Source organism: Galeopterus variegatus, unplaced genomic scaffold, assembly GCF_000696425.1.
Source record: "Galeopterus variegatus unplaced genomic scaffold, G_variegatus-3.0.2 Scaffold5653, whole genome shotgun sequence".
NCBI classification, from domain to species: domain Eukaryota; kingdom Metazoa; phylum Chordata; class Mammalia; order Dermoptera; family Cynocephalidae; genus Galeopterus; species Galeopterus variegatus.
The window spans coordinates 69323-82444 of NW_007731764.1; the positions used below are offsets into that span (position 1 = coordinate 69323).

At 33.3% G+C, this 13122-nt stretch overlaps 1 protein-coding gene across 1 annotated transcript in view; it reads left to right on the forward strand.

Moving 5' to 3' along the window:
* POC5 (POC5 centriolar protein) overlaps positions 1-13122 on the forward strand; it is a 38364-nt gene that overhangs the window by 17425 nt on the left and 7817 nt on the right. The window contains exons 5-9 of the mRNA XM_008589783.1: positions 1265-1457; positions 3240-3344; positions 5145-5324; positions 6356-6509; positions 10111-10388. Of these exons, the coding sequence (XP_008588005.1) occupies positions 1265-1457; positions 3240-3344; positions 5145-5324; positions 6356-6509; positions 10111-10388 (910 nt within the window). The remainder of the gene's footprint in view (positions 1-1264; positions 1458-3239; positions 3345-5144; positions 5325-6355; positions 6510-10110; positions 10389-13122) is intronic.

A 13122-nucleotide genomic window follows, 5' to 3' on the forward strand; every position in this document is an offset into this window, starting at 1 on the left:
ATAAATCTATAAACATTTATTTTTATTTTGGTGATATTACTGGCCTGTAAGTAAAACAAAGTATTGCAGAAATGGTAAATTTTTTGATATCTAAAAAAAAGTGGAGAAAACGACAGTTTTTCTGAAACATATAGTTTGAAAATAGGTTGAGTATTCACTAGTGCATGAAGAAATTATGGTCATGTGAGTTCTGTGGCATTTATATTTCTCTGTTATTTGGAATCTTAAATTCTAGAAATAATCTTTTAGCATAGCTTCTACCACTTTCCTTCCATGGAACAAGCTTCATACTTCTAATAATAAGTGTATAAGTCCATTGGAGTAGTGTACCACCAACCATTTAAGTTGTTCTATGTTCAGTTAACCACATTATCCATTTTTTAAATAACAAATGATTATTTGATCTTTCCGTATGCCAGTTAGTAGGATGAAAAGCCTTAGCAAGAGAAAGGAAGGAAGGAAAGAAAGACCACAGTAGTGCTGTGGTCCAACAGAGGGAAGGAACATGCCTAGGGCTACAAATTGGAGTGGAGGGGAGAAGGGGAGGGAGAGAGAAGTTGGGGGATAATTGGGAGGGGACAAAGGGTACAAAAGTAATTTCTGGTAATGGGTATGCCTCCAGTGTGAATCTGGCCCTCACATCATGGGCAGGAGGGGGGACAATTAGCTTTGTATCTCATGAATATTCTTAATAAATAAATAATAAAAAAATTTTTTAAAAAGCCTTAGCAATTGATTTTAAGGTAACCATTGAGAGAAACGGTTCAGGATACCATCAACTCATGACTTCCACTGTCACCTCTATCAAAATATCTTCCTGTTCATTATGGTTCAGCATGGGCCATTGTCCTGCATTTCTTTTTTTCCCTGATCTATCTTAATATGAACATTTAAGTCTGTGAATAAACAAAGGGACTTAGTGAATGAGGCCTGATTTTTTTGTTGTTAAATGATAATAAGATTTCATACAAAATAACTTAAAATAGGAAAAAATTAATTTCTCTAATATGGTGAATGTGCACTGTGCAAAGAGCCATGACAGTTGAGCTTGCATACTTTTTTCATTAGTATGTTTTGATTTTTTTAAAAACCGTTTCTTAATTTCAGTGTCTCTAATATGGTGAATGTGCACTGTGCAAAGAGCCATGACAGTTGAGCTTGCATACTTTTTTTCATTAGTATGTTTTGATTTTTTTAAAAATGTTTCTTAATTTCAGAGGAGCTTTAAGAAGTGATATTAAGGAACAAACTACTTAACTGTCAGTAAATTTATTTTTCAGACAAACATCATATCTGAACTAAGTAAATGGAGACTTAATTTTATTGATTGGCACCGAATGGAAATGAAAAAAGAGAAAGAAAGACATGCAGCACATTTAAAACAACTGTGCGACCAGATCAATGACTTGAAGGAGCTGCAAAAAACCTTTGAAATCTCCATAGGAAGAAAAGATGAGGTCTTTTTTTTATATATGTCTTTTAACTGAGATTCAGTAAATGTCTTGCTAGATAATAAACTCCAGGAGCTAATGATTATTTAGCTCATATAAGATATAAAGGTAAAATCACCTCAGAAACTAAAGAAAAATAAATTCATAGCCATAGGATTTATTCTTCCTATTAAACATGCCAGTGTAATGTCATTTGACCTTTGCCGTTGACTTCAGTGTTCTTGATATTTTAAGAGTGTATGCTTTGTAATCATATATTGAAATATCACCTTGTACCCCATAAATGTATACAATTATGCTTTGTCAATTAAAAATAATATTTTTTTAAAGGTGTATGATAAATGTAGGTATACTAGTTTTTTCTTCCTGATCTTTTCTTCCTAACTACCCTTAAGAAAACATCAAGGTCCCACAGCATTACCCACATTTTCAACCATCCTTTTAGGGATCACTTTTAACATCTCAAATTCTGTGATATGTCTTTCCTCATTGATGAAGTCTTTTTTCATTTTATTGGTAAACACAGAGAATACTTTTTATTTCACTTTCTGTTTGTCTCAAGTACTTGAGGGTAAGGTTCAAGTCTGTGCTAATTTTTTGCCTCCTGGAACAAAGCAGATAGACAACAAATCTATGCCCCCACCCATTTATGGTATGGAGGGTGGTGGCTTTAAGAGGAGAGGGACTTTGGGCAGACACTCAGCTACTTGTCTGCAGAAGTAGAACTAGAATGTTTTAATGAACTAGGTAAAGATTATGGGTTTGTTTGTTTTTTTAAATGTACATATCTTTTGGTTTTGAAGGGTCTAATATAAAATCGAGCATTTTATGTACTTTGCTTTTTTGAAAAGATGGATACTAATGTCAGTAATTTTTTCCATTTCCCTCAAAACTATCTAAGGTTTTAAATATTCTAAATTTATTTTTTTTATTTTGAAATATCACACACAAAAAGAGTGTAGATATTTTGTGTTCAGTTTATGAAGATGAATAAAGTGAATAGCCGTGCACCACCATTCAGCTTAAGAAGTGTAGAGTATTACCGATATCTTAGAACATGTGCCTTTTCCTCTTTTGAAATTACTTAAAGAAGAATGACAATAAATGTCTCTTGGTAAATGTGCTCAGTTTACTGAATCTCTTTTTAATGTGGTCATTTTTAGATATATATTTCAGTTATTCAGTTCTTTATAAAAGAATATTAAGATTTAAAAGCCTTGGTAGGTTTTTTATTTTTAAGGACAAGAATAACATCCTTGAAGAAGTGCATCAGAATATAAGTATTACTTTTATAAGTTACTTTTATAAGTTTTTTGTTTTCATAATATTCTTTTATAAGAAAATTAGTAAACAGTTATTGAGAAACTTCAATATCTGAGGTAGTAATAGAGACTGGAAAGCTATTTAAAACCTGGCCCCTGTCCTCAAGTCTAGTGAAAAAGTCTTCTTGTATATGTAGCAAGACTTTTAAATGTACAATTGTTTTTCTTGAATTAAATGTCAGTAACTATATTAATTTTTATGTACATAAACTTATAATTGGTGATTACCAGGATATACACATAATGAAGATTTCTTTCCTCTTTTGTTCCGCTTCATTCATTGATATTTAGTATATTCATGTGGGAAAGTTTTGTGGTCTTTTTATAGATAATAATGAAGTTAAGTAGATGAGTATAGCAGTGATTCATAGCTATTCTCTCTTGCATTTTGTGATATATGAGAAAATCACTTTACCAATTGCTGTTATTGTAATATCACAATAATTAGGTTAATTGCTGTTTATAGGTGATTTCTAGCTTGTCTCATGCCATAGGCAAGCAAAAGGAAAAGATAGAGTTGATGAGAACATTCTTCCACTGGCGAATTGGTCATGTCAAATCCAGACAGGACGTAAGTATAAAAAAGGAAAAACCACCGATGGATATTACACTTCTGAACTCAAAAGGGTTTAGGATTACTTATTAGAACTCTTGTTAAAGATTTTCTTCTAATAAGTCAGGAAGAATTTATGACTTAATGTTCTTATTTCAAAGGAATTTGATTTTGATACAGTTTGGAATAAATACCTCTTAGATTTCATAGACTTAGGAAGGTACTTCAAAAAGTTTATGGAAAGATTCATATTATCTTCCAGCTCAATTTTTCCACAAACTTTTTAAAGTATCCTCATATAGTATATATCATGATAGATAAATCATTTGCTGCTTTTTAGTAGGTTAATAAGGATTGTACCTGAATTACAGATACCCTAGTAAATGGACCCTTTTAACAAATTTGACCTCAGATATGGTTATGTGGAGAAAGAATTTATAATCTTTTAACATATCTTATACTTCCTATATTGTTTCTACTTTTAAAATGCCTGAATACAACCTCTTCATAAAAAGGCATTACTGTATATTAAAGAATAGTGCAAATGTTTGTTGTATACACTTGCCGTAGGGTGAGAATCAAAGAAAGCCATGCCTGCGTAACTTTCTAAAAATTATCCTTAGTTTGTAGTATATAATTTAAACTTGAACGTCTTTTATTTTAATTGAGAGCTGAGTCAGTATATCAAAGTAAATGGTAAACAGAGAGAATAATAAATTATTTTATCAAAAGTGCAAAAGCATGAAAGTCTATATATCCCACAAGAAAACACAATATAGAGACCCATGAGTATAGGAGATGGATATAGATAGTTTTTTTCAAGAGATTAGTATTTAAGGAGTAAGCTATTATTTTCATGGAATAGGATTTCTCCTTTAAGAAAATTTTGTGGTGTTTTCACTTTTTTATTAATCCCAATAGGTCAAATCCACATTAATCATATTGAAATGAGCTGTTTAAAGTGAATATTTATACCATATTTTCAAAGTTATTGGTCAAATGACATAATGAGAATACTTATTTTTAAAGGTTAGCTAGAATAGTTGAGGCTGTCATTACTTTTTGTAGTTTCTAAAGAAAATTGAGAATTGGAACTACTTCAAAAGAATTTAAATTCATTGACAAAAGAAAAATAGCATATGTTCCTATTTGGATTGGTTTCACACTATATATGATGGTAAGGTTAAATTAATCTTGCCTATGGTGGTGGCCACCAAGCTAAAGAGAAAGCAGTGTCATCCAAACCCGCAGACACCACTCTTTTGCCTTCCAGCCAATCTTTATTTTCATGGTCCTGCTTTCAGCTAAAAAGTGATGCAAATTCATAGCTAAGATGGCAAATGGTGGTTTACTCATTTTCTTTCATTCAGTCTTTTGTTTTTCCCTAAACTTGATTAGTTGCATAAAGCAGTGATGTAATGGATAAGAGCTCAGGCTCAGGAGTCAGGCAAGTCTTTTCAGCTAAAAAGTGATGCAAATTCATAGCTAAGATGGCAAATGGTGGTTTACTCATTTTCATTCATTCAGTCTTTTGTTTTTCCCTAAACTTGATTAGTTGCATAAAGCAGTGATGTAATGGATAAGAGCTCAGGCTCAGGAGTCAGGCAAGTCAGGCTTTACCCTTTCTATTTGTGTGACCTAGGTAGGTTACTTAACCTCTAAGCCTGCTGTCCTGTGTGCAAGATGAGATTAATATGATTACGCAGGAGTAAATGATCATGTATGTACACTTACTACCATGTTATGTTTATTGTTATATCTACCAATGCATTCAGCAGTCTGCTGTGTTTTTGAAATTATGTGTTAATATTTACTTAGGTTTATGAAGGTAAACTAGCTGACCAGTACTTCCACAGAACTTTACTGAAGAAAGTCTGGAAAGGCTGGCATTCCATCGTACAGAAGCAGTGGAAAGATGTGGTGGAGCGAGCTTGTCAAGCAAGAGCTGAAGAAGTGTGTGTCCAGATTTCCAATGATTATGAAACCAAAGTTGCTATGGTAAACTTTTTTTTTAAGTTTTATTTTCTTTTAATACAATACAAAAGATGGGTGGACTCACTATTAGTTTATAGTTAGACCGTTTATTTGTTCTTTATGTTGCCAGATATAAAGACGAAAACAAAAATGTTTATCCTCATGCTTGTTTAAATAAACTGTATTCTTAAAGAGTTGATATGAAGTAGTTGTTTATAAATTGAGAGTATTTTCCCATTGACTTTAATAACAAAATTAACATTGTTTCCATGGGAAAACATTTGGGACCCAAAATAAAATGAAAACCATTCTGAAGAATGAAATAGGCCTCTTGAAATCAAATATTAAAAGGAAAACAAATTTCATCATTACAGCACTAAATTCTTAGTATTAAAAATAAATTTCCATAATACAAACAGTTTTCTGTAGTTCAAAATGGCATGCAGAATAATACAGTCCCTTTAGGTTTGGTCTGTGGGAAAGTGTATTGTACCTAATGTCACTCTGCACTTTCAATTCTATAGATAACATTTATATTTTTAAAATTCTGTTAATATTGCAGGCATTGTCTTATTTTTTTCTGAAAGGATGAGGGCTATCTGTGGCTCTTAATATATTTTGTTTAATATCCTACATAAAAGTTTTATGTTAAGAAATGACATATCTTTTTGCATAATGAAAACACATCAGCAGTCTTCAGTGGGACTGTTATACAACTCCTCATCTGAGCCTTGACTTTTTGGTTAGAAATAAAAATGATTTGTTGAATGCATACAATAGAGGTAAGACGTACCTTTTGGGCACATAATTAAGAGGTACGTGGTAAACTGTGTTTAGTATTTCACATAAGAATAACCTCATGATATAAGTCTATTATTTAACAATAATATTCTTCCCATGACTCAAAGGGCACATAATTAAGAGGTACGTGGTAAACTGTGTTTAGTATTTCACATAAGAATAACCTCACGATATAAGTCTATTATTTAACAATAATATTCTTCCCATGACTCAAATCTTTTTTGTATTCTTTTTTGTAATTCTCCTTATTTTAGTTATCTGGAGCTTTGGAAAATGCCAAAGCTGAGATTCAAAGAATGCAACATGAAAAAGAGCACTTTGAAGATTCCATGAAAAAAGCTTTCATGAGGGGTGTGTGTGCATTAAATCTTGAAGCCATGACTATGTTTCAGAACAGAAATGATACAGGTTAGTGTTTCATTGAAAACTGTCTATTTTCAAAAAAAGGATTTGAGGAGATTTCAGTGATTGCTATGGTCTACAGTACTAATGTTCCGCAGTGGGCATCTTTCATCCAGGTATTGGTATTTTTAATTTCATGGTGTCATATCCAGCTTTAAATGTGCCATGAAAATTATCTCAGTCATGGTTACTTATGGTATCTTAGACCTAATCAAGTAAACTGTCAACTCTTAAGTATTTAAGGTAAATGTTAAAATAATACTTTTAATGTATAACATTATTTTAAGGCTTTTTTAACTAATAATTTTAATGCCTTTAAGTACAAAATTTATATTTTAGTTGTTTCCTAAATGGCCAAATTCTTTGGACTGTTTTGTTGATTAAATTTTTTTTATCTAGTCATGGTTTCCCATTTTTAAAAAATTGCTTGTCTTCCAGTTCGAAACTAAGCTCATTTTCAATAGATATAAGCCTATCTGTACAAGTTAAATAAAATAATTTTATTTCAAAAAAAAGTCCATGTATTGCCTGGGATCTGAGTGGCTTGGTATAGTAGTTTTGTCATCATAGCTCAGAAGAGCACATGACTAGAATCCTTTGCCACCAATTTACGGTGGGACCTGTTTTCCTCATTGGGCCTCGTATTTCTTCTCTGAACAAAAGAGATAACATAAACTGTCATTACCTGCTTCATAGGGGTTTCTGTGGGGATGCAGTGAAATATACTTGAAAGCACTCTAAATGACAGAGTGTACTTTAACATGTAAGAAGATACTCATGATAGTTATTATAGCCTTAAGTCAGCCTCCCAAGTTTCATGCAAATACATGAACCTTTTTGCAGTACTGCCTCATATTATATCCTGTTTGATACTCACAGCTTATTTATGAATGAGACAATTTCATTTTGTAACAACACTAACATGATTCAATACAGTGAATAACTTCTCTGTGCTTCTCATACCCTCATTTTAAAGCATCAACAAAAATTTATTATTTAAATCATGCATGTCGTGGATAGTAATGAGTTTAGACAAATCACTTTCTATCTGAAGCAGTCATGGTATGTGGCCCATCTGCAAGTTAGAAACAGAATTATTGAATATCAAAGCTGAATTTATCTTGCTAATACCCAAATGAGTACTTGATTTCTCTAATAGATAGTCTTTTGAGTATCAGCACTGAAAACAAACTCACAAACTTCAATGATAGAATAGTCTATTTCAGTTCTAATTATTAGCAAGTTGTATGTACTAGATCGAGGAACTTAATTGTCTATTTGGAAGAGATACTACTAGGTTTCACAAGTAAAGTAACAAATTCTTATTATTAGAACTTCTCATTCATTCATAGGAAACCTCTTCTCATAACCTACTTAAGAAGGTTATAAATTGACTTAGGACAGAGTGTTTTGCCACCTTAATAAATTTACCATCTTAAAATTTAAATTCAGAAAAAGCTGCGTCTCCTACAGACAAATATCTGAGGAAATGTATTCTGATCATTACATGGCATGATTTATTTTGCTCCTGTTACTTCCAAGTCTACTATCATCTGCAGCTAATACCAGCTCTAGGAACCCACTGTTTTGAGTGGCCTTGTGCATTCTTTATCATAATAATGGGTGATAAAGATGACAAGAATAGTGAAACACATGCTAGCAAGTGTGGTGGAGTTACCAAATGCTAAAGTTCAGTGTAATCTAATGGTGGATTTGCTTTGTCTCGTGAGAAAAAAAAAATTACTTCTGGCCTCCTTTCTTCCATTAAAACAATTGTTTTTTAAAATGCAGTTTTTAATAATGCAAGATTCCTAATGCATATATTAGAGCAAAACAAATATTTGTTTTTTTATTTGTTCTTATTCTCTGTTGTGTGTAATCTGCAGTGCATCTCATGTTGTACAATGTCATAAATCTCATAGATTGTAAATTAGAAGTTTTTATAAAGAAGGCAGAATATGATCATAAAACCAGCCTTAAAATGATACTTGCCAATTTTTAAAGGCACAATAGAAAAATGTTTTATAACTGTAAAGATTTATCTGTAAATCAGTTAAAGCAAGAATAGTTATTAAGCTTAACAGTTATCTGATAAACAGGAACTGCATAAATCAGCCCACATTAGCTGGGTCCGAGCTTTGTCCTAGCTTCTGGAAGCTGACATCATCACTCCGCCTCTCTTCCACAGTATCTCATGGCCAGGCCTGACCTTTATACTGGTTCTACATCTGGTAATGTCGACCACCCACCTAAAGAGAGACACTCAGAATCACTTTCTATCAAAAACATGTTAAAACTCAGTGTATGTGTGTTTTGTTTTGCTTTCAAATAAAAGCAGTATTTTATATTGAATTAATCCTTTCATCAGAGGATTTCAAAGAATCTAGGCACTGTAATCATTGTTAAATTTTGTTAATAAGTTAACTGTTATTCTACGTATTTTATAAACAGATTGTCTAAGAAAAGGACTTTATGCAGAAGCCTAAATTTCTGGTGTGAAAGAGGACAACATAGAAAAGTACTTAAACATAGGACCTACCTACTGCTCACTATACATATTCTAAAACATCTCATTGACTGAATTTCTAAACGCTCACCCCAGTGTTTTGTGCCACATAGATGTGGTCTTAAGTGAAAACTAGCCAGATTCTACTAATGGGGTCAAAAAATCTAAAATTGGGAGAAACCCTTTGTCCTAACTTCTGGAAGCTGACTTCATTACCCCTTAGATCAAGGTTAAGGTTCGGTTTTGAGGGAAGGTTACGATATGGGGTGTCACTACAAATCAGTTAAGTGTGCAGATATACTCTAAATTCATAATTTATGTAATCTACCTGAAAGAACTCATTTTTTTCCTCAATGTCGAAAGTGAAGATTTTAGTTTTACGTATTTATTTATTATTGTTTGCTGAGAAGTCAAGAATAAAAATGCATTGTTTTTGTTAGGAACAGTAGATGGAAATGAGAAGTTATGGTGATATTAGAAAATAGTTCTAGGGCTGGCCAGTTAGTGTACTGGCCTGTCACCAAAAAAAAAAAAAAAAAAGTTCTAAAGCTCCAAATACCTGGCCATTTATCAGGATAGTTGTATGAAATAAGGCAAAAGAACATAAATCCTTAGGCTCAGTGTGACCATATTATTGTAATAGTTGTGATGGCTATACACTTAAATGAAGTTTCAGCTGAGTACATGACTTATTTTTATAATCTTTTACATGAGTAAGTCATTCATTAGCTTTCATATGTTAGAGAAGGTGGCCTGAAGTCTTTAGTGGCTAATGCTGACATTAACCAGCTAATACTGACAAACTGTGTTAACTGAATATTGTACCCAGTACATGACTTATTTTTATAATCTTTTACATGAGTAAGTCATTCATTAGCTTTCATATGTTGGAGAAGGTGGCCTGAAGTCTTCAGTGGCTAATGCTGACATTAACCAGCTAATACTGACAAACTGTGTTAACTGAATATTGTACCAAATATGTGACAAATGTCTACATTTTTGTTAGTATCACATTTTAGCCATTGTGTGTTTTCATTGTTTGGGGGATAATAGTAATCTTAACTTGAAAGAGTTTAAATGGAATTAATTTGTGATTTGTAGGGATGGACTTCACAAATAATAGAAAGGAAGAGTATGGTTCTGGCATTCAAGGAAAAGAACATTCTGCTCATTTGGATCCTTCGGTCCCTCTGATGCCATCAGCAGTTACATCACCGCTGCTGCCGTCCTCACCAGCAGTGGCGGTTGGAGCGGCCAGTGCGACTGCTGTTCCCTCTGCTGCTTCGATGACTTCTGCTGGAGCTACTTCCACGTGTGTTCACGTTCCTGTTTCTGTTCTGGGTGCAGGATCTGCAGCTACTACTGCACCAGAAGAAATGGTCAGTACAGTTTATGCAAGTGCCATGCATATTATTTCAAAAACTTGTTTGTACATTGGGTATTTTGAACTCAGAACATATTTTCTTATGGTGGAAATAGTCTATGTGGTATTTAGGCCAAGCCACAGCAAATTAATTCAATACATAAAATGGCTAAAACATTAATTTGTAACAAAAAATAATATCCTAAAGTGCTATCACAGTAGCGATAGTTAAAACATAAAGAATTTTTTTCATTTTACATTTTTGAAGAACTGTTCAGAAAAAACATTTAATTTGAGCAAGAGTTGATGACAGGCTTATTTTTTCTTAAGTTTTAAGGAAATTAGTGGGTATTTTCAAGGGCTTAGGAGGATATTGTATATTTAATAGTACATTTTTCTATTCAACTAACAGCTTTCCCTTTTCCTGGGAGCAGATAGATCATTAACAGTATTGTGTAGTGACTCCATCTTGATTAGGTTTTAATTTTGAATTCATAACTGGAATGAAGATAGGAACAGTTTTTCCTAGAGTACTAAGCTACCATTAGTGAAGTGCCTAGAGGAAAGTATTGAAGGGGATGGAGTATTTGTGTGAGAACTTGCCTGAAGTGAAATTACATCAAGGCTCCTACTCAACTCCTCAGCCTCCTGTTGTTAAAACCTGTATTCTTCAAACAATGCTTCTCGAAGGGATACAAGCCAAGCTTATCAGACTCACCTCTGTGGAGCTTTTTTATAAAAAACACTAGGATCTTCTTCTCTACTCTCATTTGGCTCTGGCACAAAGGCATGTATAGTTTTATAAAACTCCTGAAATGATTCTGATTTGCTTGTCCTCCTCTTCTTCCTGACACCTAACTACTCATATGAGAGAAAGGAACATGGCAGAATAGGTTTTAGGTCATAAAGTTCCCCTGGCAGGCCATCAGAAGGTGCCGTTGCCCCAGACAGCTCTCCATAGCTAAAGGAGGTATTGAGTCAACCGGACATTTGGTCATCTTTAGTATTCTAGCTGACTTGACTATTTTACCTTTTGAGAACTGCTAACTTTGGGGAAAAATATGTTGAGACCTGCTATTTATCATGTTTGGTCTTAACTCAAAGAGATTAAAAATATATAGCACATGGCCGTTAAGAGAAATTTGAATGTCTGGGGGAGTTTTGACTTTGAAATAAGACACTAAAATTCAACACTGACATATGTTCAGCTGTGTTTATTTTCCATGATTACACATTTTGAAGTGAAATCCTATACAGATGATCTCATTTAAATAAACACCATGTTTATTTAAATTTCTGGTTTGTCACTCATGTTACATATGCAGATAAAAATACAGACAGCTAGATTTTTCAAAATTCCCTTCTTAAAATGTAACTACTCCAGTATATCCGCATTTGTATGTAAACCTGAATATGCATGGGAAGAACTGAATGAGTTGCTTACCACACTTTTTGTTGGTAACTTTTTGAAATAATTTGATCAACTGAGGAAATTTGGAAGTCTTTGAAAAACACAGTATTGTGTAGACAGCCTTCCCCCTCTGTCCCTCCCTCCACCACTACATCCACCCCTTCAGAAACAGGTACACATTCAACTTCATTCACCTAAGTACAGCCTGTAGGGCCAGAGAGAAAGTAGAATCACAAGTAAATCTATCTTCCCTCCTTAATAATTAAAATATTCAGATTCATTTCAAATATGTCTTCTGGTTTTTAAAAGAACCACAATAAAAGTAGGAACATTAATTGGCTAAGTTAATATGAAACCAGTTATTGTTGGGAATAAGAAAAGGAGATTTGCGGGCCAGCCTGGTGGCGCACTTGGTAGAGTGCGGCGCTCCCGCCAAGGGTTCGGATCCCATATAGAGACCGGTCCGCTCACTGGTTGAGCGCGGTGTGGGCGCGACACCGAGGGTTGCGATCCCGTTACCGGTCACGAAAAAAGACAAAAAAAAAAAAAAGAAAGAAAAGGAGATTTGTGACTCAGGCCGAGTTATCTTTCTTTTCATTTTAATCACAAAGGCTTCCTATAAACATTCTAAACTTTTTCCCCTCTTTATTGGTATTTCCAGTAGCTAAAAGGAGGTGTGTGCAGAAAGTTCAGAGAATTAGGATATAAATGGAGAAAGGATATAAATTACCATTCTAATGAAATAATATCTTCATGTGTGAAGATTGTTTTATTTTCTGCACACATCCTCATTATGTTAAAAAAATATATCAGAATTTCATGGTGGAAAACGTTTTTCAAAATATAGGCAGTTATGCGAGCAAATATATTGCAGTTCACCAGGATAAACAATAGATGGCACTTTCCTCTTCTAACTCAAATTGGAATGATTGAAGAGAAATATTTTTAGTTGGATTTTAAAGCTATTTGGTAAAACTGTTTAGTAAAGTTTCTCTTCCACCTTTTCATCTGAACGGAAAGTGAAAGGGTATCATTAGGCAGTTGGTACAGAGGAAATTGAAGGTTAGAGAAAGTAACTTGCCTGTGGACACCATTAGTAACTGTTGGAGTTGGAATTCAGACTTTAACAGTCTGACTTCAGAGCTCTGAACTCTTAACCAATCAACTGTAATGTTTCTCTATCAAATGTTAAGACACAAATATTGGTGTTTTTAAATATGTGACCTCCTTTTACTTTTTTTTCTCATTTCTTTCAATTTTGCTGCTTATGTTGATATAGCTTGAAATGCTATAATTTTTATTTTTATAGCATTTTTTAAAGTCAGCTGAGCTGATAAAT